General features: G+C 41.4%; 1 protein-coding gene across 4 annotated transcripts in view; it reads left to right on the forward strand.

The window, feature by feature from the left end:
* Window positions 1–7,454: 7,454 nt before the first annotated feature.
* The window catches only part of zfand3 (zinc finger, AN1-type domain 3), a 50,556-nt gene continuing 32,447 nt past the window's right edge, over window positions 7,455–25,563 (forward strand). The window contains exons 1-2 of one of the 4 annotated variants that reach the window (XM_034188359.1): window positions 7,455–7,790; window positions 19,004–19,045. Coding sequence is in view for 1 of the 4 variants with exons in the window: in XM_034188385.1 (XP_034044276.1) it covers window positions 7,714–7,790; window positions 19,004–19,041 (115 nt within the window). In the remaining 3 variants the exon portion in view is untranslated. Of the gene's footprint in view, window positions 7,791–19,003; window positions 19,046–19,303; window positions 19,488–19,756; window positions 19,862–25,563 lie in introns of those variants that run through there. The other 3 variants (XM_034188385.1, XM_034188376.1, XM_034188365.1) reach the window with 3 other exon arrangements.

Below are 25,563 nucleotides of genomic sequence, written 5' to 3' on the forward strand. Positions count from 1 at the left end.
TGAAACCATAGCGGTTAGGTTGGTACAGTTCCACAATGTCCCAATACCATCCCCGGGATCAGCAGCTCTAACCCATCAGCACCTCCTCCCCCACCCCAACTGGGCTCTGCCCCTCCACAGAACTGCACACAACAAGGACCCCCACCTCCTCCCCCATCACACCTGTCTCCATTCATGAGAGGGATGTCAACAGGCTCTTCAAGAGACAGAACCCACACAAAGCAGCTGGACCTGATTCTGCTTTTCTATCCATACTGAAAACTTCGCAGATCAACTTTGGTGTTCCAGACATCTTCAACACCTCACTGGAGATGCGCCAGCATGCTTCAAGACCACCGCCATCATCCCCATCCCCAAAAAACAAAGAACTGCAGGACTTGATGACTGCAGACCCCGTCACCCTGATCTCTGTGGTGATGAAGACTTTCTAGCGCCTTGTCCTGACACACCTCAAGGCCATGTCCGACCCACTCCTGGATCCCCTGCAGTTCGCCTACAGAGCCAACAGATATGTAGATGATGCTACCAACATGGCTCTCCACTTCATCCTCCAGCATCTGGACTTCTCAGGAACCTACATCAGGATTCTGTTTGTGGACTTCAGTTCTCCTTTCAATAGTAGAGAAGCTTGAATCTTCGACTGGACTAGGTTGCTTGACGCTAGGATGTTCGCTTCTAATCGCAGAAGCTTCCCCCACCCCCACTTACTCTACCTCGCTCCCCACTACCATAAAGCACAGATTTGGTCATCCCTGCACTGAACTGTACTGTACATCTGTACTTCAGTTGCCTGTTTTGCACACTGTCCCATTCCATTACAGTTTAACAGTGAATATAGTTTTGTTCTTGTATACTTGTATTTATGACTCTATTTTAGTTCTTATAGAAGTTTTTCTTGTTTGTTTTTATGAAGCAATAGCACCAAATCAGTCAAATTCATTGTATTTGTGAACTTACTTGACAATAAATTAGATTCTGATTCAATGACCCTCCGCACTGTCATACCATGGATCAACTATTCAAACACAACAATGATTTCATATTGATTATGTTGGAAAACTAATAATGCCTTCCATTCCAGTCACCTGTAGGCCTATTCACCTCAGCAGTACATGATACACCTCAGGTTCTTCTTGTCTTTGCACTAGGTTCTTGTCATGTCCACTTAAGTTGGAGTGGCTGTGCAAGTAGCATTAAGTGCTTGTGACTGAGTGAGAATGGCCAAGTTAATTGGTTTTCCAGAAGAATTAGCTGATGAGCAATTGGGAAACACAGTAGAGCATTTCCACAAAGTGGGTGAGAATGTAATTTAAGTAATTTCTCAAGTAAATGAGAGTAGTGAATAGACAGAGTACACAATAAGCTGTGTGAAGAGAAAACAGATTTTTGCAAATTGGTTGTAAATATTAATCGGTTTAATTTATTTCCCTTTTAAAGTAAGGAATATATGCGTCTTTAGCAACTGTAGCCCTCACATCTGTGGGCTGTCTCTTGATCAGCTTTGCATATCTGGACATGATAGTTTGTTAATCCATCAGATTTTATGGGGATTGTGAATAACCTTTTTTTTTAAACCAGTGAAAAATTGATTGAATTAAGATGTGGTTTCTGACTTGACTACTCTAGGACACTGAATTTTTTTTTAAGTCATCCTGTGTACATTTGGCTTCATATTTGGGCTTGTTATTTTCTGGAAGGCAAATCCCAAAGTTTGCAGGTTGCTTAAAGACTGTATCAAAATTTCCACAGATCTCTCTGTTTTTACATCTTTCATTCTACTCTGTGCCTTCACAGACAAAAACACATTTTCATTTGTCTTTGAGGTGTAGTTTTTGCCTCAGTACTGACTGAGCACAAGGTAAAGGTGTAGTTTCTTTGTAGTCAGTTGAAAATTCTTTAGTGAAAAAGGACCTGTACTGTTAATCTGTTTCAAAAAGTCAATGACATTTTGATGAATTAAAAATGTTTTTCTTTTTTTTAATTTTGTGGCCCAGTCACACGGCACTTAACGAAGGGCAATGAAGCCCAAATGAAACAAAAAATTTGGACTTTCATTGTCATCGTTTAACCTTCGCCCAGCTTCGTTACTGCAGCTGGCACTTTGTCAGGATTTTTAAACTGCCGAAAAGTTTGAATGAAGGGCAACGAAAACCTCAATTTGTCCGTATTTTATTTTGCTGTTGTTCTCGACTTTTTTTTATTGTTTGCTTAATTTTTGTAACCTTAGGGTTTAGTTGGACTTCGTTCGACCAGCTGAATATTTTCACACAGTCCAGAAGCCATTTCTGAGCGCTGCTGCTGCTGCTGCGTTCATGTACTGTCGGAAATTACAGCGCTAACTCAGCCTGTTTGCTTGGATTTTTTTTTTTTTATCTGGGTGGGGGTTCAGCTTCACTGGGCTCAGGCACCTTATATAGGCGAGAATTCATCTTTTGTCTGGATACAATTAATTACCGTTGCCACAAGCAACTGCTGAATTTGAAACAATAAAAAAATTGTGTAATTTCCGACGGTACTTGAGCACATCGTCAGCGGCAGCAACAGCTCCTGTGTGCACTTATTATTTTTTATTAAATATAACAATGAGTGTACGAATGACAATCCAGCCCTTATGTACATGTGGCAACAGGTAGATAATTCAAATGATTATATAAAGAGCTGTTCTGGAAGACAGAATTCATGTTGTGGATCAGCTGCAGCTGGTGGAATAACCGCACATGGGGAGTCGATGTTGGCGTTCACACGGACTGATCAGTTTACTGTTCTGATATATTCAGTCGTCTTTACACTTATATTTATTCCTCTTTTGACAGTTTACTGTTATAAATCAATATATGGCTTAGTAATGTAATACAGTCAATGTCAAATTTATTTATATAGCACATTTAATACAGAAAAACTGCCCAAAGTGCTGCACACACCCAAAAAATATTAGTAATGATGAAAAACACAACAGGAACAAATGGCTAAAATGATAATCATAACCAAATCAGGAATCGGCTAGCTTGAGTCGAAAGCCAGGGCAAACAAGAGTTTTTAACCAAGACTTGAAGATGTTTAAAGATAGGGCCATACGGACATTCAAAGGAAGCCTATTCCAGAGTCTCGGAGCTGCCACTGAAAATGCACGGTCTCCCCTGGTTTTCAGCTGGGATCTCGGCACTTCCAGAGTCAGTTGATTGGCCGATCTCATATTTCGACCTGGAGCATGAACCGACAGAAGCTCGGAGAGGTAGGAGGGAGCCAATCCATTTAAACATTTAAAAGTCAACAACAACAACTTGAAATGAATCCTGTAACTGACTGGAAGCCAGTGCAGAGAGGCCAACCGCGCTGCAGCATTTTGGACCAATTGCAGACGGTGAATGGACATTTGATCTAGCCCACAATAGAGGGTTACAATAGTCCAAACGACAGGTGACAAAAGCATGAATCACTCTCTCCGAGTCAGCCCGGGGCAAATAGGGTTTAACTTTACCCAGGAGATGAAGCTGAAAAAGCTAGACTTGATTACAGAGTTAATTTGCTTTTCAAATTTAACAGAACTGTCAAAGATGACACCAAAATTCCTAACAGACGGGTGGCAGTGGTTACTCAGTGAGCTCAGAGCAGCGGGATCAAATTAATTCCCAAATACCACAATCTCGGTTTTAGAGTCATTCAGATTAAGACAATTATGGGTGAACCACTGCAGTGATACAGCAGTGACCACAGCACACCAGTGTTGTTTTTTTTTAAATTGGAGCAAGACATAGTGCGCAGCGTGTTGTCAGACAGTGAGGATTCTGACGAAGGAGATGATCCCTCTTTTGTTCTGGACAAGGAACCACAGCTGGTGGACCCACCGATGTGCACACAGATCTCCACAGCTTGTGTTTGCATTTTCTCTAGGACTCAGGCGCTATGAGCGCCGTCACAGCACTGAGTCCTAGATGCACACACACTGCTCCAGCTGTGGCTCCGGGCGCGTTTCGTTTAAAGCGTCGCGATCAACGTTAGCTTCGGTTTTGTTTTTGTTGATAAAGCTCTTTCGTCCACCTTTTCTCAACAAATTGTAACTTTTTTACTTCTTTCCCTTCGTTCAGGAATCGTCGTATGCCGTGTGACTGGGCCATTAACAGAGTAAATATATTTCATGTGCATTGTGTAGTCCTGACAGATTTGCAGTCACTATATCTTTTCAAAGCTTGACTATCCGATGGCAGGTTTTGTTCAACCCGTTAGACTCTCAGTTTCCATTTCGTTCCAAATTAAATGAATGAATTTGTTAAAAAGCACTTGTAGGCTTCAATGTCACATGCACCTTTTTTTCCTTTCTTCAAAAGAAAAAAAGAAAAAGCTACAAAATTGGAAACTATTAATTCAAAGCTTCACATATTGCACACTGACTATTGAGATTACCTAGAACACAAAGGGCAGGCAAAGAGGATGCATTTTTCAGTTCAGGACATGGTCCTGCCTGTGCGTAAACGCACACGCACAGGATCGATGGGGCAGGTAAAGGAGATCTGGCTGCTGACTTGGCCTAGTTCTCAAAGATTTATTGAGCGCTGATCTGCATTCGGCTGGGCCAGATGAAAAAGTCCACAAGATTGATGAGAAAAGCAGAGTTGAAATTTCAGCCAATGCAGGGCGCTAGCCACATGCTTGTCCTGTCTTAAGTGCAGTGTTGAATGTAATCTAATAAAGAACCATCAATCGTCAGAGTACACAAAGAGGAATTTCTGTTCCAGCGAGGAATGTTATGGAGTGGGCCGTCATCTGTTCTTTCTCAGTGTCTGGTCTCTCTAATAAATTGGATAGTATGTCATTGTACCTTTTAATGAAAAGTATTACACTGTGTATTATAGAAGAGCCTACATTTTTGGCTTGAAATTGTAGTGAAACTTGCTGACTTGAACAGATTCTCTCTCTCTCTCTTCCACTATGGGGTTTACCCCCCGGGCTGTGTCCAGGAAAGCGAGGCCGGGGAGGAATCCATCTGCCTTCGCACATTCCAGTTCGAGCAGGATGTAGCCCAGATCCTGGAGTTTGGCGCTGTCTTTGTTGGTTAGTTTAGGAAAATCTTCCAGTTTTTTTAAGCAGTGCGTGTTCGATGACCTCTGGTGTGCCATGACATTCTTCCAGGCATTGCCACACCATGCTGAGGCCGGCGGCGGGATTGAGGACGTGCACTGAGCGGATTCTCTTTGTGTGTTCGGCTGATTCGGCTCCAAGCCATTTGACTAGCAAGTCCAGCTCCTCTCTATGGGAGAGGTTTAAATCTTGAGTGGCGGTCACAAAGGATGCTCTCCATGACCAGTAATGTCATCACACTTGATAAGGCCGGAGCTGACGAGCTCTCACCGCATGAGATACCTGGCGAGATCTTGCGCTTGTTGTGGCTCATGTGAGGTCACTCTCTGGGGGTTGGTGGGCGGCTGTAAGTTGTTGGGATATGCCCTGAGTGGTGGCCTCATGCTGGGTTCTTCTCTTTTAATGTTTGTGATGTTCAGCATCGGATGTTGGTGAACAGCTGGCCCGGCTCCGGCATCTTAGTGTCTGTGTGTTCTTTGGGGCTCCACTGATGTATGTTTCAGTGGCTGTGAAACAGCTCTGCGTGTTGCTGGACATAGTTACCGGCTCGTTCAGCTGCATTGAGGGGCTTTTCTGGAACATATGGCCCGTGGTGCTTCTCCCTGCTTTCAATCTCCTCTTCCTCCTTGCAGGCGGCTGCTTCGGCCTCACGGGCAGCAGCGTTCTTTTGGCAGTTGAGGAGGTGGAGACTGGCTTCGAGTTCAGCTTTTTGCCTCATTGCGTTAGCTTCAAGCTCGGCTTTCTGTCTCATCATGCTGGCTTCTTTTTCGGCTGTGCCTGTGCAGCTTTCAGTTTGGCGCGTGCTCTGGCAGCGTGTGTTGACGTTGACCCCCTGCTGGAGCAGTGTGAGGAGTGATGGGATTTTTGTGACCGGGCATCTGGTGTTTGAAGTGGCTCTTGCTGTTCAGTTGACTGGTGAATATCTTTGGTTGGCTCTGGTGCAGCTAAACCTAGTGCCTGTTCGACGGCCTCCTGCTCTGGATTGATTGACTGATGACTCATGATTTCTTTTCCTCTCTAATCTTCTTACTTGAGCCCGCTGCGCTGTTGTGTTTTTACTATGCTGCCCTCGCACTGCGTTGCTACTTTGCAGAACAGCTCCAGCTCTCCACAATTTCTCTGATACTTACTGGACTGGTAAGCATTGAAAGCCGAGATAGGCATGTCCAAACTTGTCCTCCGGCACGCCGAAACGGAGGTGTTCCTTTGTCTCGCTTCCAAAGCGAATCGGTATTTGCGCGCGAAGCCTCCGCGCGGCTTTCCATGACAAAATCTCTTGTTAAAAGTGAAATCTGTCGGAAAATGGCTGATGTCCAGCTCTTGTAATAATCAGAGAAAGAGCACACGACGGTCTCGTATCCACAGAGCCATCCGGTTAGAAATGGTCCGGTGGCTTGTGCCGCGCCGAGCAGTCCTTAAAAAGGGGTCCTTAAAGCTGTAGTAAACAGTCCTTATTCTCTGTGAAGCCCTGTAAAATTTTCACCGAAAGCCAGATAAATTTTTCTAATGGTTCCAGGTGCCTGTCTCTAACAGCTTCTGAAAAAATTCTGATGGAAAAAAAAAAGTCCTTTTCATTCCGCCATTTCCAGACATGAAACCGACGAGGGGGGCGGGACCACTTCCTTCCCAAGGCATTCTCACAGGCGAATGACGTCACCGACAGGTGTGGAAAAACTCCGCATGCGCACGAGGGTTCAAGCATGTCTGACGTAAAACCATATGAATGAATAGTTTTTGAAAAAATAAAAAGGAACCGTTACTTTATTGACAGACCTCGTATTTATTCTACCAGTTGGCTGACTTAAATACACCTACTGGCTCCTTTGTAAATACATGTATATATTCTTGTCTTTTTATATTTACTTTTTTACACCCTTTGCACTACGGAGTTGTCTTTTAATTTTCGTTGTACCTTGTGTATAATGACAATTAAAAGCATTCTATTCTATTATTGTACCGGTGTGCCTTATTGGCTGGTCACTAACACAGTGCTCACAAACAGATTAGACAGATTTGTGAACAACATTTGTGAGAATAGGTATTTTGTGTGTAGAGAAAATGTTTTAGATCTTTGAGTTCAGCTCCTGAAAAATGGGAGCAAAAACAAAAGTGTTGCGTTTATATTTTTTGTGAGAGCAAGTTGTGGATCATACCATATTATATAGTTATAAACAACAACAAAAAAAAAACTTTGTAAATGTAATGTAAACAGAAGAATAACAACTTTTAAGGTCAAACACTTCTATAATTTTACATGAGCTTAACTGTGTTTTATCAATTTTTAACCTGCATAACTATGTGGTTTAAACTTACACTGTGGGGTGTTCATAACTTTCTGTGTGTCACCCACCCTGCGCTCTCAGTGGTTTCTTCCTGACTCCAGCTGATCGGCCCTGCTTCCCCTGTACCTCTGTCCGTTCGTCGCTGCCTGCCATGTCTTAATATCAGTTTCAGCTGTTTTAAAAGTCCGGACCAATGGTTGATCGTGACAGATAACAGTTTCTTGTGCACTGAAAGTGTAAACGAGAATCTTACCGGGGCGTTTTGTCTTTGTTAAAGCCGGTGGATCTAAAGACTCACACAAGGCCTTAAATCCATCCTCGGATTCACCTGCTACGCGGACAGCCGAACGTCGACATGGGGGACACGGGGAGCGAACGAAGCAAGCCTCCGAGTAACGTCATACCCCCGCGCTGCCCGTGTGGGTTCTGGGGGTAAGAACTTTTATTTCTTAAATATTTATCTTATTTGGCAGTTATTTCTCTATCAGTGAGAAGCTATCCGACTTGCTAGCAGCTCTTCCGTTGTTCCCCCCTCCCCTTTGTTTTGTAGCATTAGCTGTTAGCTAACACCGGCTGCTTTAAACGCCCTCAGCTGTGACACAGCTGCTAAAGTGGCCATTGAGCGAAGATAAACCGGCTTGTTAAAGAGAAAACCTGGAGTTTTACTGAAGTACAAAGGGTGGATAGTACAGCCACTTCATGATTCATCTGACGACAAAAATCAACTTACATACATCGTAAATAACGAAATATGGACACACTGAATTTGTGAATCAAAGAAAGTAAACTGTGTAGACTCTCCATACTTTCAACTTGTATGGTTAATGTTGAAATATAAATATACGTGGGTGAGTGGGTGGTTAATCCTTCCCAGCCAGCTTGTGTAAGGAGTAACTCAAAAACAAGTATAATCATCTTGAAAACTCACCAGATTATTTTATTTATTTAACCAGTTTAGTCCCTTTGAGATCGAGTTCTCTTTTGGAAGGGAGACCTAGACAATTCTAAAGTTTCCAATAGGGCACCACAGTCTCATTTGAGGGCGAGGCGCGAAAGGGGTAAAATATGACACATATGGGTTGGAGCAGAGACTCATCACTTCCGACGAAGTAGAGAATCTGAATGCAAGCATTCGTACTTCCACGACTGGCTGCCCGATGAAAACAAGCTCAGGCTGCATTGGTTGTCTATTTAATGGCCCAGTCACATGGCACACGACGATCCTGAACGAAGGGAAAAAGTTTAAAAAAGCCACAATTCGTTGAGAAAAGGTGGACGAGAGAGCCTTATCACCGAACAGCCTGCGAAGCAAGAGCGCAAAAGGGACGAAAGAGGAACTTAAAAAAAACGAAGCTAACAATCACGACGCTTTAAATGAAACGCGCCTGGAGCTATAGCTGGAGCAGTGTGTGTCTGCATCTCTGAGTTCCAGGACTCGGCGCTGGGATGGAGCTCATAGCGCCTCAGTTCTGGAGAAACTGCAAACAGAAGCTGTGGAGATCTGTGTGCACGTCATTGGACCACCTGCTCTGGTTCCTTGTCCAGAACAAAAGAGGGATCATCTCTTTCATCATCAGAACCCACACTGTCTGCTGCGCGCTCCGTCTTGCTCCAATTAAAAAAAAAAAAAAAAAAAAGTCAATGCGCGCGTTCACACGCACTGATTAATTTACTGCTCTGATATAGTCAATCATCTTTACACTTATATTTATTCCCCCTTTTGACAGTTTTCTGTTATAAATCAATATATATGGCTTAGTAACATAATACAGTAATACAGCAGTGACCGCAGCACACTTTTTTTTTTTTTTAAATTGGAGCAAGACGGAGCGCGCAGCGTCTGGACGAGGAACCAGAGCAGGTGGTCCACCGACGTGCACACAGATCTCCACAGCTTTTGTTTGCAGTTTCTCCAGGATTCAGGCGCTATGAGCTCCATCCCAGCGCCGAGTCCTGGAACTCAGAGATGCAGACACACATTGCTCCAGCCGTGGCTCCAGGCGCATTTCATTTAAAGCGTCGATATCGTAAGCTTCAGTTTTTTTAAGTTTCTCTTTTGTCCCTTTTGCGCTCTTGCTTCGCAGGCTGTTTGGTGATAAAGCTCTTTTGTCCACCTTTTCTCAATGAATTGTGACTTTTTAAAACTTTTTCCCTTCGTTCAGGAATCATCGTGTGCCATGTGACTGGGCCATAAGTCAGCTGGTTTTGTTTTGTCTCTGACTCTAACTTTCTTCTAACAGCCAGCTGACAGATATCATTGGAACGAGATTTATCACCAAGGTGGCCTGAGATGAACCATTGTACATTAAATTGTCTTTATTGATGAGTCTGACCCCTTTGAAAAGTGACCGAATTACATGTAATTGTACTGAGCTTGGCGATGTTTTCATTGGCCAAAAATGGCCACCAGAGGGCGCTTGGAGTAAAATCCGCTCCAACCCATGATATAATTTCTCCACTTCCAGGGGAAAAACCACATTCAGTGGGTTTTTGGGCACATTACACACAAAGTGAAAATGCAAAAAAAAAAAATTAGAATGCAGTGGTAAAGTGGGCATGTGTTGTAGTTTGTTTATGACCTGGGGCAGAACCATGTGGAGGCGGTTTTGCAGGCGAGACAATGAAGCTACTCTGGTTAGCTGTGTAGGCTAACACATACCAATACAACGTCTTCCACTCCCTTTGTCTTCCCTTCTCCACTAGGAACCGAAAAAAAAAACAAAACAATTTTCGCGACTGCTTTGGTGTTTGCAGCTGAAAACAAAACAGTACACTCTTTATCCATGTGATGTTATGGTGTGTAAATATTGCACAATGGCAGCGGTGCCTGTAAGTGTTCAGATCCTACGATATCATGCAGGGTTTAAAATGAGACTGCGTGCCCAATTCACCTAACCTGCATGTCTTTAAATGTGGGAGGAAACCCTTCGCGAACATGGGGTGGGGGGGGATCCTGCAAACTCCACACAGAAAGGCCACAGGTGGGAATCGACCTTCTTGGTGTTTCTGTGAAGGCTCTCAGTTGTCCAGGTGGCTTTCATAGTAGAGAAGCTTGAATCTTCGACTGGACTGGGATGCTTGACACAAGGACGTTTTGCTTCAAATCGCAAATTGACATCTTAGGCGTGAATGCCAGGCATCATTTTTGGAGGAAGCCAGGCACCATCCCTACAGTGAAGCATGGTGGGGCAGCATCATGCTATGGGTTGATTTTCAGCAGCAGGAACTGGGAGATTAGTCAGGATTGAGGGAAAGATGACTGCAGCAATGTATAGAGACATCCGGGATGAAAACCTGCTCCAGAGTGCTCTTGACCTCAGACTGGGTCAATGGTTCATCTTCCTGCAGGAGAACGACCCTAAGCACATAGCTAAGATATTGAAGGATTGGCTTCAGAACAACTCTGTGAATGTCCTTGAGTGGTCCAGCCAGAGCCCAGACCTGAATCTGACTGAACATCTCTGGAGAAATTTGAAAATGGCTGTGCATTGATGCTCCCCATCTAACCTGATGGAGCTTGAGAGGTGCTGCAAAGAGGAATGGCCAAAACTGCCCAAAGATAGGTGCACCAAGCTTGTAGCGTCATATTCAAGAAGACTTGAGGCTTTAATTGTTGCCAAAGGTGCATCAACAAAGTATTGAGCAATGGGTGTGAATACTTCTGTACACGTGACTTAATTAGGTTTTTTTTTTTTTTACTTTTAATAAATTTGCTAAAATTTCAAAAAAAAAATCATGTTAGGGTGTTGTGAGTAGAATGTTGAGGGGAAAAAATAAATTTACTCCATTTGAATTAAGGCTGTAACATAACAAAATGTGGAAAAAGTGAAGCACTACGAATACTTCCTGGGTGCACTGCAGTGGTAAGTATCCACGTTTGCTATGTGGGAGATGGGTTCAATTCTCTGACAGAAGACTTTTTTTTTTTTTTTTTTTAAGCTCCCTTCATATCAACCAGCATTTCTTGTTTCAGTTATTCTCAGAGTTCGTGTGTCTCTGTAGGATTTAATTTATTTGGGCTATTAACGTTAGGGTTAAGATGTCACGTCAGCGCCGTAATAATAACCTACCAACACATAGTTATGGTGACCACAGCGATATCCATGGCCTTGTGACAAGTGTTTTGATGTGTTCCATTCTTCTGATGTGGGCCTGAAGAACACGGGTGCTGGGCGTGGAAACTAGCAATGACACTTGAGCTGCACTGAGCCCTGCTTTGTCAAGTATAAGATTGGTCGCATAAATGTCTCCATTTTTTTTTTTCAGACCAAATTCGAACCTTTATTTGAACAAATACTGTGTAAATAAGATGACTTCACTGTAGGGCTGAGATGATAACTCAATAATTCAATTACAAAAAATGATCGAGGCAATTCTGTGTTTCTAAGCTTTGTTTAAACGTTGTAGTGCATCTGCCAGGCCTGTGTGTGGCGCTGTAATGTCCCCAGAAAAACAGAAGAAGACTAGAGCATATGCTCAGGCCGTGTAACAGCTAATAATTTAGCCCTTAAAGCTACCGCTTTCCAGTGCGACACAGAGTGAAATGAAGCCTTTTAAGAGAAAGAGGGTCCACACAGATCATCTGAAATAGACTTACTGCGCATTTAAAGTGAAGCAGTGTGTTTGTCTATTATTAAAAAACACACAGTCTGCTTGACGTGGTGAGTGACTATTGACCCACAGTCGAAGCCTGGCTGCTGTTCAGACTCGCACTAAGTGTTTTGCTTTTTCTGGGCAACACACAATGCTTCACAAACACGGTAACTTAAAAAAAAAAACAGTAACTGCGAGGCTTGCATGTTCAACCTCCTGCTGAAATGCATCTGCTGAATCGCAGAGAAACGGGGATTAAAAAAAAAAAATCACGTAGGGATCCAGCCCACCAACCTTAAAAAAAAAAACAAAATGGTTACATTTTACAAGTTGGGGTAAAAAAAACAGAACAGAAAGCCACATCCCATCGCCATTTCAGCAAAATGTCAAGACTTTGGCACAGGGACATTGTGCCATTGCTTAGGGAGAGCCCTGGGCTATTGATGTTGTTTAAAAACGCAAAAGTACTTTTTATCTGATTACTCGATTAATCACCAGAATAATCAATAGAATACTCGATTACAAAAATAATCGATAGCTCCAGCCCTACTTCACTGAACACATATACTTATGGGCAGTGGTGGGCACAGCTAACCAAAAAGTTAGCTTCGATAGCCGCTAATCAGCTAACTGAAAAGTTAACTTTTATAATGCTAAACCGATAAACCACTAAAAAAAATTGCATAAGCTACAGCTAACCGGTAACTTTCAGTAGTGTCTCCGGTACACGCAGCTACTGACAGGCTGGTTTTGAGTTTAAACACTGCCAATGCTTCTGATTAGACTCAAAGATGATCACAAACCCAACACAACCAACGAGCCAACACCAGTGTTTACCCATGAGGCCGAAGACCTCAAAGGGAAAGCAGCTTTGAATTATGTTAAACTAAATTCATCTGGATTGTTTAACTACATTAATGTCAGGTCTGTCATTTGTGCAAAGTGAAAATATAACATCTTTTAATTTTAAAATAATGCACTAATTCTGAAGTTTTGAACATTGACACACACAAATGCCAAACTGCATTATGGGTCAACTGAACCCCAATTTCAATTCAGTTTATTCACTTTATATAGCGCCAAATCACACAAGTTGCCTCAAGGCACTTCACACAAAACAATTCAGAAAACAAAATAAAATGAATTAAAAGATTAAAAAGCATAGTGAAATACTAAAAGGTAAAAAGCATAGTAACATAATATGCCAGTATGTAATTTGCCATCCAGTAGATAGGTCAAAATGCATAGAATGACGCCCGGTTATATCACACAGTTGTTGCTGCCTGGCTGAATCCCAACTTAACAAACAGAATTTTCAGGTTTGCAAATGCTTTTTTTTTTTTTTTAATTTATTTATTTATTTTTTAACCAAATGAAAAAAATGACATATTTTACAAATAGCACATTTATTTGTAAAATCAACAAGACGTTAAATTTTTCACCAATCAGTGATCACAGGCTCAGTTTACCCATAATACATTTTGGTTTCCTTTTGAGGACTTCGGCCTCATGGCGAAGCTGCTGTATACTGTAAAGGGTAATGACTTTTTTGTTGGTGGTGTTGTTGCTGTTTTGTAGCAGCCTGGCGGCCAGGCCCCTTCTGCTGGGGTAGAGTTGAGCTCAGCTTCTCTTAGCTGCCCCACTTCTGCAAAATACATAGCAGACAGGAGCCAACAGGGTTTATACATATATATATATATATTTACCGTTACTGTGTAAAAAATAAATAAATAAATAAATAAATGTTTGCGGTCTAAAAGTTATTGGAACTAAATTTATCAGAAGCTCATTGGTCTGTGGATGGTTTTTGAATTTAGCTGTAAAGCTAATCTGCTAACAAAAAAGTTAGCTTTGATAATTAACGGTTAGCGGAACTGTGCCCACCACTGCTTATGTGGTAAATCCAATGAAATGTGCAAAATACTGTTTTAGGATGCTGTTTTTAGCTGTTTTGCAGTATTTCTTTCCCTTTTCATCATTGTTATTGTTTAATGGGAGAGTTCCAGTTCAGATATTGTCTGAAGACTCCTATCATGCTGCTCCAGCAAAACAGTTGTGAAATATTATTTTGTGTTTTATATTGTTGATCCCCAAAAAACTCAGTTTTTTTTTTTTTTTACCAGTTTTGGTTGGTTGTTGCTGTGATGTAGCTTTTATCACGCTTTCAAAATGTGTTTGTTGCATTTTAGATCATTAGGTTTGATTGATTTGTGCCTATTCATCCACTTAATGGTGTGGCATTCAGGCTTGACTTGAAAGATATGGGGGCGAAAAAAAATCATAAAATCTGAGATGATTACAATAACATCCTGTTTAATATTCTCTGTCATTCAGTTATTATAAAGACTGACTTTTTTTTTAGTCTAAAAAGATGACTAGTAGCTTATCTTTGCTGAAGAAACAACTTATCCTACTTATTGAGCCATTTTTGAAAGGCTCATGGTTTTATTAGAAGATGGCTGGTGTTTTGCAACATGTGGTGTTACTTCTGTGAATGTCAGCCTTTGACAGGCTTTTATCTGTATTCATGAATTAATTTTTGATGCTCATTTCAGCATTGCTTTGTACAGCTTCCATTTTCTTAGTGTCTATTCCTCTCTTCCTTCATTTAAATGGCACATGAAGAGGTGAAGTAGCAAATGGTCCTGTCTATTCCAGTTGGACGTGCTCATTAGTAACAGCAGCAGGCAAGATAGAACGTTTACAATCTGTAGAACTCTACACAATTTCAGAAAGATGGAGCTGTTTCTGATGGATCTTATTTCTATCTGTTTTTCACTTTTTTTGGCTTTCTTATTTAATCTGACTTGATTTGTTTGGATTTGTGTGCTTGACAGCAGGTAATGATGAGTTTACATTTGGCCATTTTCATCAGTGGGTGACATAATGAAGTGGTGTCCTTTTGGTTTTATTCAGAAACAACATACCAGCAGACTGAAAGAGAGTCATCGGGTTTACTGTAGCTGACCTTGCCTTTTAACAATTGGGACAAAGGTGTCTTACGAAGCTCCCAAAATAAATAGAATGTGACTGATAGCACCTTCCGTCACACTTGGTGCACACACATTAAGACATGGGCTGAAGAGGAAACAGGAGCCTTCTCTGAGTCAAGCAAGAGCCATGTTTTATGAAAGATGTGCGCTACAGTGTTCAGCAAGATGTCAGTGACAAGCTCTAATCTTGTATCACTGTTTTTGGATTAAAGTTTTATCAGAGACAAATTACATGTTTAGATAATGTTCAAAATATTCTACTGAATCACTGCATCTGGATGATTCTGCTAATAAAAAAATTAAACAAATATAATCATAATCAAATCAAATTATTGTCATTGTACATGCATGCAATGAAAATTGTCCTCCACATTTAACCCAACCTAATGACAGTCAGGGATTCCTGTTACGAACTGGATTGCCTCCCACATAATATGCTGGAACACACAAATGCAGTTTACTTGCCCCCGGCACCAGCCCTTGAGGTATGGGGTTAACACACGTGTGGCTCCATGCACGCTCAGCAAATGATTTTTCTGCCGATCACTGTCTTATATGCATATCACAGTCATTTTCATGTGAAGACACAAATATCCTGGAAAAAAATGGTGTAAAACATTGATTATTTAAATCCCCGTTACACAGGGGTGGAGTCTGAAGTTGAACTTGAAGACGTGCAGGTTAGGTGAATTGGAAACTTAAAAAATTGTCCCGGTCTGCCTTGTAAAAGAGATCTAGATCTCAATGGGATAGTGCTGGGTTGAAAAGATTGATTCACCAATTTTAAATCGATTCTCATTTTAATTCCCACAGACTGATTCACACATCAAGATCATATATATATATGCACTTCTCGCCAGCGTTGGAACAGCATCTCTGAAAAAACGACGCTACAGTTGGGCCGTTCCACTGTTTCTGAGGCTGTGAAATGATCCTTTCTCTACATTGACGCTGGTTAAAAGCAGGACCACAACTTATTCATCAGCCTCTGTCAAAGCTATTTAAAGATGTCAATCATGACGACTGGGACTCTTGTCTTTTGCGGGCAGGAAAAGAGAAAAGTCCGCTGTTTGATTCACGCCGTCGTGTGTGTGTTTTTTTTTTTTTCCTTCTTTCTCTCGGTCCTCGCACGAAGGTTGTCTGGTGTGGACTGACTTTTCAGTCAGTCTCTCTTCCACCAGCACTCGCTGTGCAGCTATGGGAGAAGAGACTGACTGAAAAGTCAGTCTGTGCGGCAGTCGTAAAGTTCTCCTGCAGCCTGCCGCACATCGAGCGCTGCAGATGCGAGTGTTTGTAAGGGAGATTGGGACCGTTTGCCCACGGAAAGTTTTAAATTTATAACTCTCTGAAACACTATTGCCTGCATTTTGAGGGCCCATTTTAAGTAAAGCCATAGTTTTTTTTTTTTTTTCTTTTAAATCTTTGTTACAGCTTTACATGGAAGGGTGTAGAAATGTACCTGTGTCAGGGCCAATGAACCAGGTACCTCTGGTTCCTTCTGGGAGGGAGATCAGTCTTACAGCCATCATTATTACTACTAATGCTTCATTAATTTGCTGTCAAATGTCAATATAATACTAGCATTATGTTGCATAACTAGACAATTATGTAACAGCTCAAAAACTATTTTAGTAACACTAACCCAAATCAATATAGAATTGAATCGAAATAACCTATTCTGAATCTTAAGAATCAGAATCTTATCGATTCTTGAAATTTTAATCAATATCCAGTTCTACAGTGGGACTAACCTGGTTAAATAAATAAAAAATAAATCATGCCTTCCATATTTATGGACCGTTGTGCTGCTAGCCGACTTCACACTCTCACGAGTGCCACTAGCTTAGCTTATGGCAAGCTAAAAGTGGATGCTCTTGTTATGGCTGAAGAACTGCCCAGTTTATGGGTATTCTGTGTTAGTACGCATCTGCAGCCAATGTGCTTGATGAATTCCTGCACAAAAAGTAGTTTCCAGATAATTGTGTCCCAGATAAAATTTACCAGTAATAAAATTATAAAGATAACTGAAGTTTTAAGAGTGGATAAATATTAGTAATAAATATTTAAGAAACTTAAAGTTCATGAGCAATCATCACCTGTTATCGCTCAAGAACATTAACACGTTGGAGTTTGATGCGGAAGAGTTCAGAAAGATATGATTGAAATTGATTACCATTTGCAGTTGGCAATGAAAGACTTAGGTGTTAACTTCGTGTTGAAGTCAGATCAAGAAGCTGCACTGAAAGAGATCTATCTGGGACAAAGAGACACATTCTGTGTGGTGTCGCTCCAACGAGAGTGGCACACTGAGCAGTATGGTGAAAGTAGTCTGGCGAGCTCAACCTGTTGGCGAGCTATCCCACAATGCCAAAATACCAGAGATGTCAGTCCAATGAGAGCGGCACTCTGAGTAGGGTGAACTGTCTTTTTAATTCCTGGACTTTTGGGCGTGCAGAGGCGATTAGCCATGAAGTTTGTGGCTCCTTTTGAAATGCCACTCCAAATTCCCTTCTTTAGTAAAGCCAAGTTTGCATTGCAGATAAGACTGATTTGTCATTGAATATTTGAAAAAATAATCCTCCTCCTACTCTGAAAATAAGTTTTCAATTTTGGGGCGAACTGCGTGGCTAAATGCTGTGTGGCTCTTTGCCGAGTAAAGTGGGAAAGATGGATTACAGTCAGAATTAATAACTTCAAAGCGAATTGCTGTTTTAGATCAAATGACACCTCTTTCCAAATGTTGTAATACAGGCGACAAACTACAACAGACCAAAACCGTTTTTTTTTTTTTGTTTTTTTTCTCCCAAAATGAGATGTCCTCCATACTTTACAAATTACATTCATGTTGACGTGCAGCATAGCCAGCTGCAAGAGCTCAGCTCAGGGCTATGGGGTTATATTTGTCTCATTAAAACCTTAAAGGAAATGCTTTTGACGAAAACTACCGATTTTGTTTATTTTTATTTGTGTCCAGAGATGCAGGATCCATCATGTATAGATTTTATTTATGTCCAGAGATCAAAGATCCAATGACCAATTTCGTATTTATTTATTTAAGACTCCAATAAATGTTGTTGACATAGAAAACCTGTAAAGCCTACTTTTAGTACACGGGAAATGCACAAGAGGTATTGTTAAAGGGATTGATAAGCGAAATCAATAATCACATCTATATCGATAAAATCCTATCAATACCCATCTGTACAGAAGATGATACAGAGGACAGTGTGAGAAATGATTGATCTGCTGTGGCGACAGAAGAAGGAGATGAAGGCATCCTAAGCTTTCTAATGATACCAAATTTATAGAGTGGGGGGTTGTGTGGTTAGTGGGCCCATGCTGACCCATGGCCTAAATGTTAATGTATTTAATTTTACACATCGTCACCGGAAGAGCTGCTAAACTGCATTTCACAGCATGATATTGCCTGTCAGTGTTTTACAGTGACAAAGATCTATTCTAATTAAATTTCGATACAATAAATAGGATTTATTTTTAATTTATTTATCAAAAACAAAAACAAAAAACTCATGAAAAGGGTAGAAAATGCAATTTTAAATGTTTTATGGTGAATGCATTTTTTGTGTGTTTTGTCAGATAAAATAAGAATTATTTTTAATATAGCCCATCTAGGTACAACAATAAGAAGGGCCCCTTACTTTCAGATAGATCAACATGCTCCATTTTGATACAAGGTCATTCAGCTATCATGTTTGGCAATGAATAACACGGATATGATTGTGTACTACTTTAATGACCACTAAACTAATTCACAACTGCCAGGCCAATAATTCTTGACTGTAAATGGGCAAGTTCCTGAAATAGATACAGAGAAACTGTCCAGACTTAACTTGCGGATGCCTTGGCATTGGGAACCTTGCAGCAGGACGGTTTGGAATGAACCAAATATTTTAATATTGTACTCTGTATCAATTTCTCTGTGTAATTGTGTTCTTAGCACTGCCAAATTACACTTTTTATTTCCGGTCACATTTGAAACTATTTTCTATACAGCACGGTTTAAGTTATTAATGTATTACCTGTCTGTTCTTTCTTCAGGTCCAGCAAAACTATGAATCTTTGCTCAAAATGTTTTTGCGGGTAAGTTCATCTGCATGCGTGTACATATTTTATATTATCTGGTGTGTACACTTTTTGTAAAGACCTAGACTAAGCCATGAAGCATGTGGAGGACAAGCAAGAAACATAGGAACAAGTAGAGTATTGGTATTCCTTTCCACCAAGTCTGATTGCAGTATATGTGTATATATATATATATATATATATATATATATATATATATATATATATATACAGTAGATTTTTGATAGTTTTGAAACAGGGTACTACTATTTAAAATTTAAGTTCCTTTTTTTGTACTGCTTTCTCAGAACATGCTTGCTTGACATTAGGATTGGGCAGCTGGACGATGCCATTGTCCATCGCCGATGGCTGACTGACATCATGATGTGGAACCACCATCGTGATGCCACACCTCCCCATCCTGCCACACCCACACTAATTCCATTGTGCCTTCTATAATATAAATATATTTAATAGATCACACTAGGGATTTTGCTGAGACCAATTGAGCACAGAGGAGTCCACAAATGCAAGGTGGTAGTGAGTCTTTATTTAACATGAAGAGGTTAAGACACTTTGGCCATTCACAAGCCAAACGAGTGACCTGAGCGAGGTATGAAACAAGGCGGGGCAGTCCAAGCTATCTCTGGCACAGTGTCCCAGGGATATACCATGATGCTCACTTTAGAGCATCCTGGTGACCACATTGGTCAGCAACTCTGCCAACAGTTTCAAACCACACACAGAAAACCAACTAACCCAAGACATAAGGAACAGTTTTCTGCCTGGAATTGCATAGAAATGCACCAGTCACTGTGCGTGGACTGAAATCAGGTAGGCAGTCCTGCGCACGCACCAGCTGAATGTCTTGTGGAGACACTGGTACGTGGTTCAGACCACATGATGGCCGCAGCAGTGTGCAATTCGGCATCCATTTTTTCTTGCAGCGCACAGGAAAAAAATGCCTGAATTATCAAGAGTAGTATAGCCCAGTGATTCTCAACCGGGGTGCCGCGGCACCCTAGGGTGCTGTGATCAATCGTCAGGGGTGCCGTGGGCAGTTATCAAATATCACCATTATCGGGTGTATGTGCTGTAATAGTGTGACATATGGTGTAATGCTCTTTTATTCAGTAGATGGCAGCAAAGCGCGCAGTAGCGCTGAGCCGTGTGCCGACAAGGAGGCGTGATCGCCATTTTAATTCCGGGCAAGTTAGTGATTTGTGTGCATAGAAGTTCACTTAGTCTCGTCAAGAAATAGGGGAATATGCCGGAAAGCTGCGCATTTTGGCAAGCTGTATGTCTCCTGCCGTACCTGTGTCGCCCGATGACACGGATCATTAATTTCACTTATGTCTAGTTGATATTTTCCACTGCTAGACCAATGTCTAGTTAAAATTCTTGTTGTTAGTGATTAAAAATTGTTCGACTAGGGACGTTTTTTTTTTGCACCTTAAAATAATGAGATTAATGACCCGCGCCGTGCTGCCACACACACAGAGATGTGCACACACACACCGCTGACTTCATGAATGAAACTCGGTCAATAAAGGATAATTGTGTAAAAATATAATATATATAAATGTATTGTAATGGTTTTAGGAGCCGCGCTGTGTTGAACACAGCAGCAGCTCAGCCGAGCAGCGTAGCTTATCAGCGCAGATCCGTGTAACTTTCAACACTAATATTTGTGAATGTATGTGTGTCAGAGTAAGTTTAATACTTTCCTGACATAATTTAATGTAATTTAATTTTACTGGCTCGATATCCAGGACAAAATGGCATTTTAAACAGTATTTTGCGAACATTTTCTGAGTGTGTTCAGGTCGCGAATCTCCATTGAAATGCATTAACATCCGGGAACTTCATCAATATTTTGCCCGGTTAGGAGACGTCATGTTGCTGTCCATGAAGGGACCTTTTCGTTTAGTGTGCAGCAATGGGAGTGCGCTCTCTAGTTCTTATATACAGCTCCACGACTATAGTATACTATGTTACGTCATATCTGTACCGCACGTGTTGCTAACGTGCTAACGCACCGTGTAGAGACAGTCGAGTTAGTGGTACGTGACACGTGACACATGACAGTGGTGTGCCGCAGGATTTTGTAAATATAAAAAGGGTGCCGCGGCTCAAAAAAGGTTGAAAATCACTGGTATAGCCTGTACAATAAACTAGTAATGGTAATTAATTTATAACTTAATTCATGAGTAGATATTTTAAAGAGTGTAAAATAAAGCGTGGATCTTTCCCCCAGTAAAACCAGTGCTGTACAGTAATATTTTCTCAATTGTCTGGGATTAAAAAAGTGCTTTGTCAGACAAAAAAAATCAACTACCCCATCTTCCCAGATCAGGCAAGTTTTTAAAAAAATAAAAAAGCATTGAAACTAGGGATGCACGATCCACAATTTTTCACTTCCGATCCTGATACCTGAATTTGTATATCTGCCGATACCAATATGATTCCAGTACCAGAGCTGTGTTGCTTAATGTTATTATTATTATTATCATTGTTGTTGATTTTATATGAGGATTTTCTAAAAAGAAGACCTTAAAGTTCAGCTACAATTTGCGAGGAGATGCAAGCCAAGATTTGATGTTTGGTGAAAGAATTAAGTACTTTATTTTTTTTATGGGACTTTTATAGACTTAAAGACAGCGCTCTCTCTGTCTGTCTCTCCTCAATTTTCAATTTCAGTGGAGCTTTATTGACGTGGGAAACATATGTTACATTGTCAAAACAAGTGTTAAGAGTAAAAATTAAGTCCTCTCCCCCTCTTTTCTGTCTGTCTCTCTCTCTGTCTGTCTCTTTCTCTCCCTCTCTCTCTCATTTGCTCTGTCTCTTGCTCACTGTCTTTCTCTCTGTCTTGCTGTTTTCCTGCTGAGCTGACACGAAACTTTTTGAAGCTGATCCTGATACTGGATCGTATTGGTCGCATCCTTAACTGAAACCTGTCTTTTTTTTTTTTTTTTTACAGCGATAACTCACTGTGACACAGCTGATGACAGGAAATAATGTATTGTGTGTCTGTGGGCCCTGGGTCAAGCAATAAGCCCATCCCCTTTTTTGAAGAGAGTTTGTTCAGCACCTACCCAAAATGAAATTATCTTTTAAATTAAAGTTTACTAAATGCCCACCTGAAATAAATTAATTCTGTGAACCTCAAGATGTTGTAAAAAGCAAACGATAATGAGTTTTCACAATGTTTTTCTCATCTCTTTCGCGTTTGACTTGTGATGTCATCGCCGTGCTCTTATTTTAAAAACTCTTATGCAAGAAACAGGAAGTGTTCCAGGACAAGGGCTAGCTTTGTAGCCCCAGTCACACTGCGACTGATCAAGTAAATGTATGATGAGCTGATGCTATCAGTTTTTGTTTTTTGTCAATGAAAAGTCCTTTGCCATCTGCAAAGCGAGTTCCTTGTCAGCTGATGTCCGCCAAGTTCGCCAGAAAGTTTGTGTGCGTTCAAAATTTCGAGTGGAGGCAAATGATTTCGAGATGATTTGCAAATGATTTGAAAATCCTCTTCGACTTTTCAATTGAATACACCACAAAGACAAGATATTTAATGTTCAAACTGATAAACTTTATTTATTTATTTATTTTTTGTGCAAATATTTGCTCATTTTGAAATGGATGCCTGCAGCACGTTTCAAAAAAGCTGGGACAGTGGTATGTCTACCACTGTGTTACATCACCTTTCCCTCTAACAACACTCAGTAAGAATTTGGGAACTGAAAACAGTAATTGTGAGTGTCATGATTGCATATAAAAGGAGCGTCCCAAAAGGCTCAGCCGTTCACAAGCAAAGATGGGGTGAGGATCACCACTTTGTGAACAACTGCATGAAAAAATAGTCCAACAGTTTAAGAACAATGTTCTCAATGTTCAATTGCAAGGAATTTAGGGATTCCATCATCTACATTCCATAATATAGTCAGAAGATCAGAGAATCTGGAGAACTTTCTACATGTGAGCAGCAAGGGCCGACAACCAACATTGGATGCCTGTGACCTTCGATCCCTCAGGCGGCACTACATTAAAAACCAACATCATTGTGTAAAGGATCTTACCGCATGGGCTTTGTTAACATGTGTTTGCTTAGCATACGCGCAAACGTCGGGGTGTGTCGGGGGGGGGGGGGGGCAACTTCCCCTTTATCTTTGGTGGAAAAATGCATGATGTAAACCAATCAAATCACCCTCCAGGTGGACAACAGGAGGAATGACAAAGTGTCAGCCTGTGATATGTCCAGCACAATACAGAGAGGTCTTGTATTGGACAGGAATTGTTTTTGAGTTGCTTCCAGTTCCGTGTTTTTGATGGCTTTAACTGGATGGTTGATGGATTTAGCGTGGATTTAACTCTGCAGCCGAGCTGGAGAAATCTGTGGGTCTGTTCACCGAATTTTCAGTTTGCCATGCAGCCACTGTTGCTACGGTAAGCTTTGACGAGCCGACCACACCCTTTCACAATGAGTCGCTGTCCCTGATTACTTACAGAAAAGTAACCATGCAACGATGGAATTGGATTGGAATGGGAATAACGTGTCACTGGTAGAACTCAATTTACAGGGAGGGTAACATTAGGATTTTACAGCAGCCCATGGAGCAGGTGATTAGAGACCCTGCAAGGCTTATGACAATGTGGATGTGGAATCCATTAGCTTAGCAAGGAAATTAGTGCAGAAAATCCACTATGGTGATGGTGCAGTTTATGTGCCAGGAAGGGAAATTCATCAAGTTGAAACTGTGACCTGTTACATAGATGTGTCCATAAAAATCATAGAGGGCTATGCTTTGCAAACTTAATACTCATTACTACATTGGATGACACTGGAATTGAGGATGGACTGTTGGCTGTTTCAGCAATATCAAATATTTCGTGTCTGCTACCTACAACCCATGTGGAATGTCTCCCACCTTAACCTACTTAATCTGGGTCCTTAGTCTGGGTTTCATTAACAAAAGATCACTGTACTCAAAATTTTGATTAATGATCTAATTATGGATCATCACTTAGATATGATTGGGTTATGTGAAACCTGGCTTAAACCTACAGCTGTCTTCCCTTTAAGTGAGGCCTGCACACTGGCATACACATTTAGTCATGTCCCTCATGATGCAAAGTAAGGCGGGGGTGTTGCTCTTATTTATAATCTAGGTTTATGTTATTAGCTGTTGGGGGTCACAAATATAACGCGCCCACGACGCTACGTATCGCCTATGTCGGAACAATAAAATCAGCGACATCGGCATCGATTTGACCAGACAGTTAGTTAATAGCCTAGGCTCGTGTGTCATACATCACGCTGACAGAGTGAGGAACCTCGGGGTTCCTTGCTTTATGTACGACTTCAGTTGTTCAACAGTCCGGGGTCTCCGTTGTCGGATTTTCTGCTTCATAATGTGCCACACATTTTCAATGGGCGACAGGTCTGGACTGCAGGCAGGCCAGTCCAGTACCCGCACTCTTTACTACGAAGCCACGCTGTTGTAATACATGCAGAATGTGGTTTGGCATTGTCTTGCTGAAGTAAAGCAGGGACGTCCCTGAATAAGATGTTGCTTGGATGGCAGCATGTGTTGCTCCAAAACCTCGATGTATCTTTCAGCATTGATGGTGCATCACAGAGGTGTACGTTGCCCATTCCATGGGCAACTAACACACCCCATACCATCACAGATGCCGGCTTTTGAGCTTTGCGCTGGATGGTCTTTTTTTTCTCTTTTGTCCAGAGGACACAACGTGCATGATTTCCAAAAACAATATGAAATGTGGACTCATCAGACCACAGCACACTTTTCCACTTTGCGTCTGTCCATTTCAAATGAGCTCAGGCCCAGAGAAGGCGGGGGTGTTTTCTGGATGTTGTTGATGTATGGCTTTCGCTTTGCATGGTAGTTTTAAGTTGCACTTGTAGATGTAGCGACGAACTGTGTTTACTGAAAATGGTTTTCTGAAGTGTTCCTGAGCCCACGTGGTAAGATCCTTTACACCAGGGGTGGGCATCGAGGGGCCAAGACACTGCAGGTTTTCCATGCAACCATTCACCTCAGCAGGTCGGTTGCTGATGAGCTTTCTCCTCTGAACATAACACCTGGTTGTCAATGAAATCACCTGCTGAGACACCTGATCATTAATGAAATCACCTGCTGAGGTGACTGGTTGCACGGAAAACCTGCAGTGTCTCGGCCCTTTATGGCACATGATTGCCCACCCCTGCTTTACACAATGAAACGGGGGACAGAGCGTGTCTGAGACAATGGGATACTCAGGTCAAAGCAGTTTCAGTCTTTTTTTTCATGGTAATGAATCATTCACGTCATTAGGAGAGTCGTCAAGGGAGCCATCAGGGGAGGCTTCCATCCCATCATTAGGAGAGTGCTAACTAGAGCACAATAGGTGCTAATTAGAGCTATTGTTTAGTCACTAGCCTATAGCAGTCGGCCTCTCGGTAGGAGGGGTCTGGTTAGGTTAAAAACTCCAGCTTTTGTTGGCTTCTGGTTTATTCTTCTCTACAAGAGTCAAGA

The sequence above is a fragment of the Thalassophryne amazonica genome, chromosome 2 (assembly GCF_902500255.1).
Source record: "Thalassophryne amazonica chromosome 2, fThaAma1.1, whole genome shotgun sequence".
In the NCBI taxonomy this organism is placed as follows: Eukaryota; Metazoa; Chordata; class Actinopteri; order Batrachoidiformes; family Batrachoididae; genus Thalassophryne; species Thalassophryne amazonica.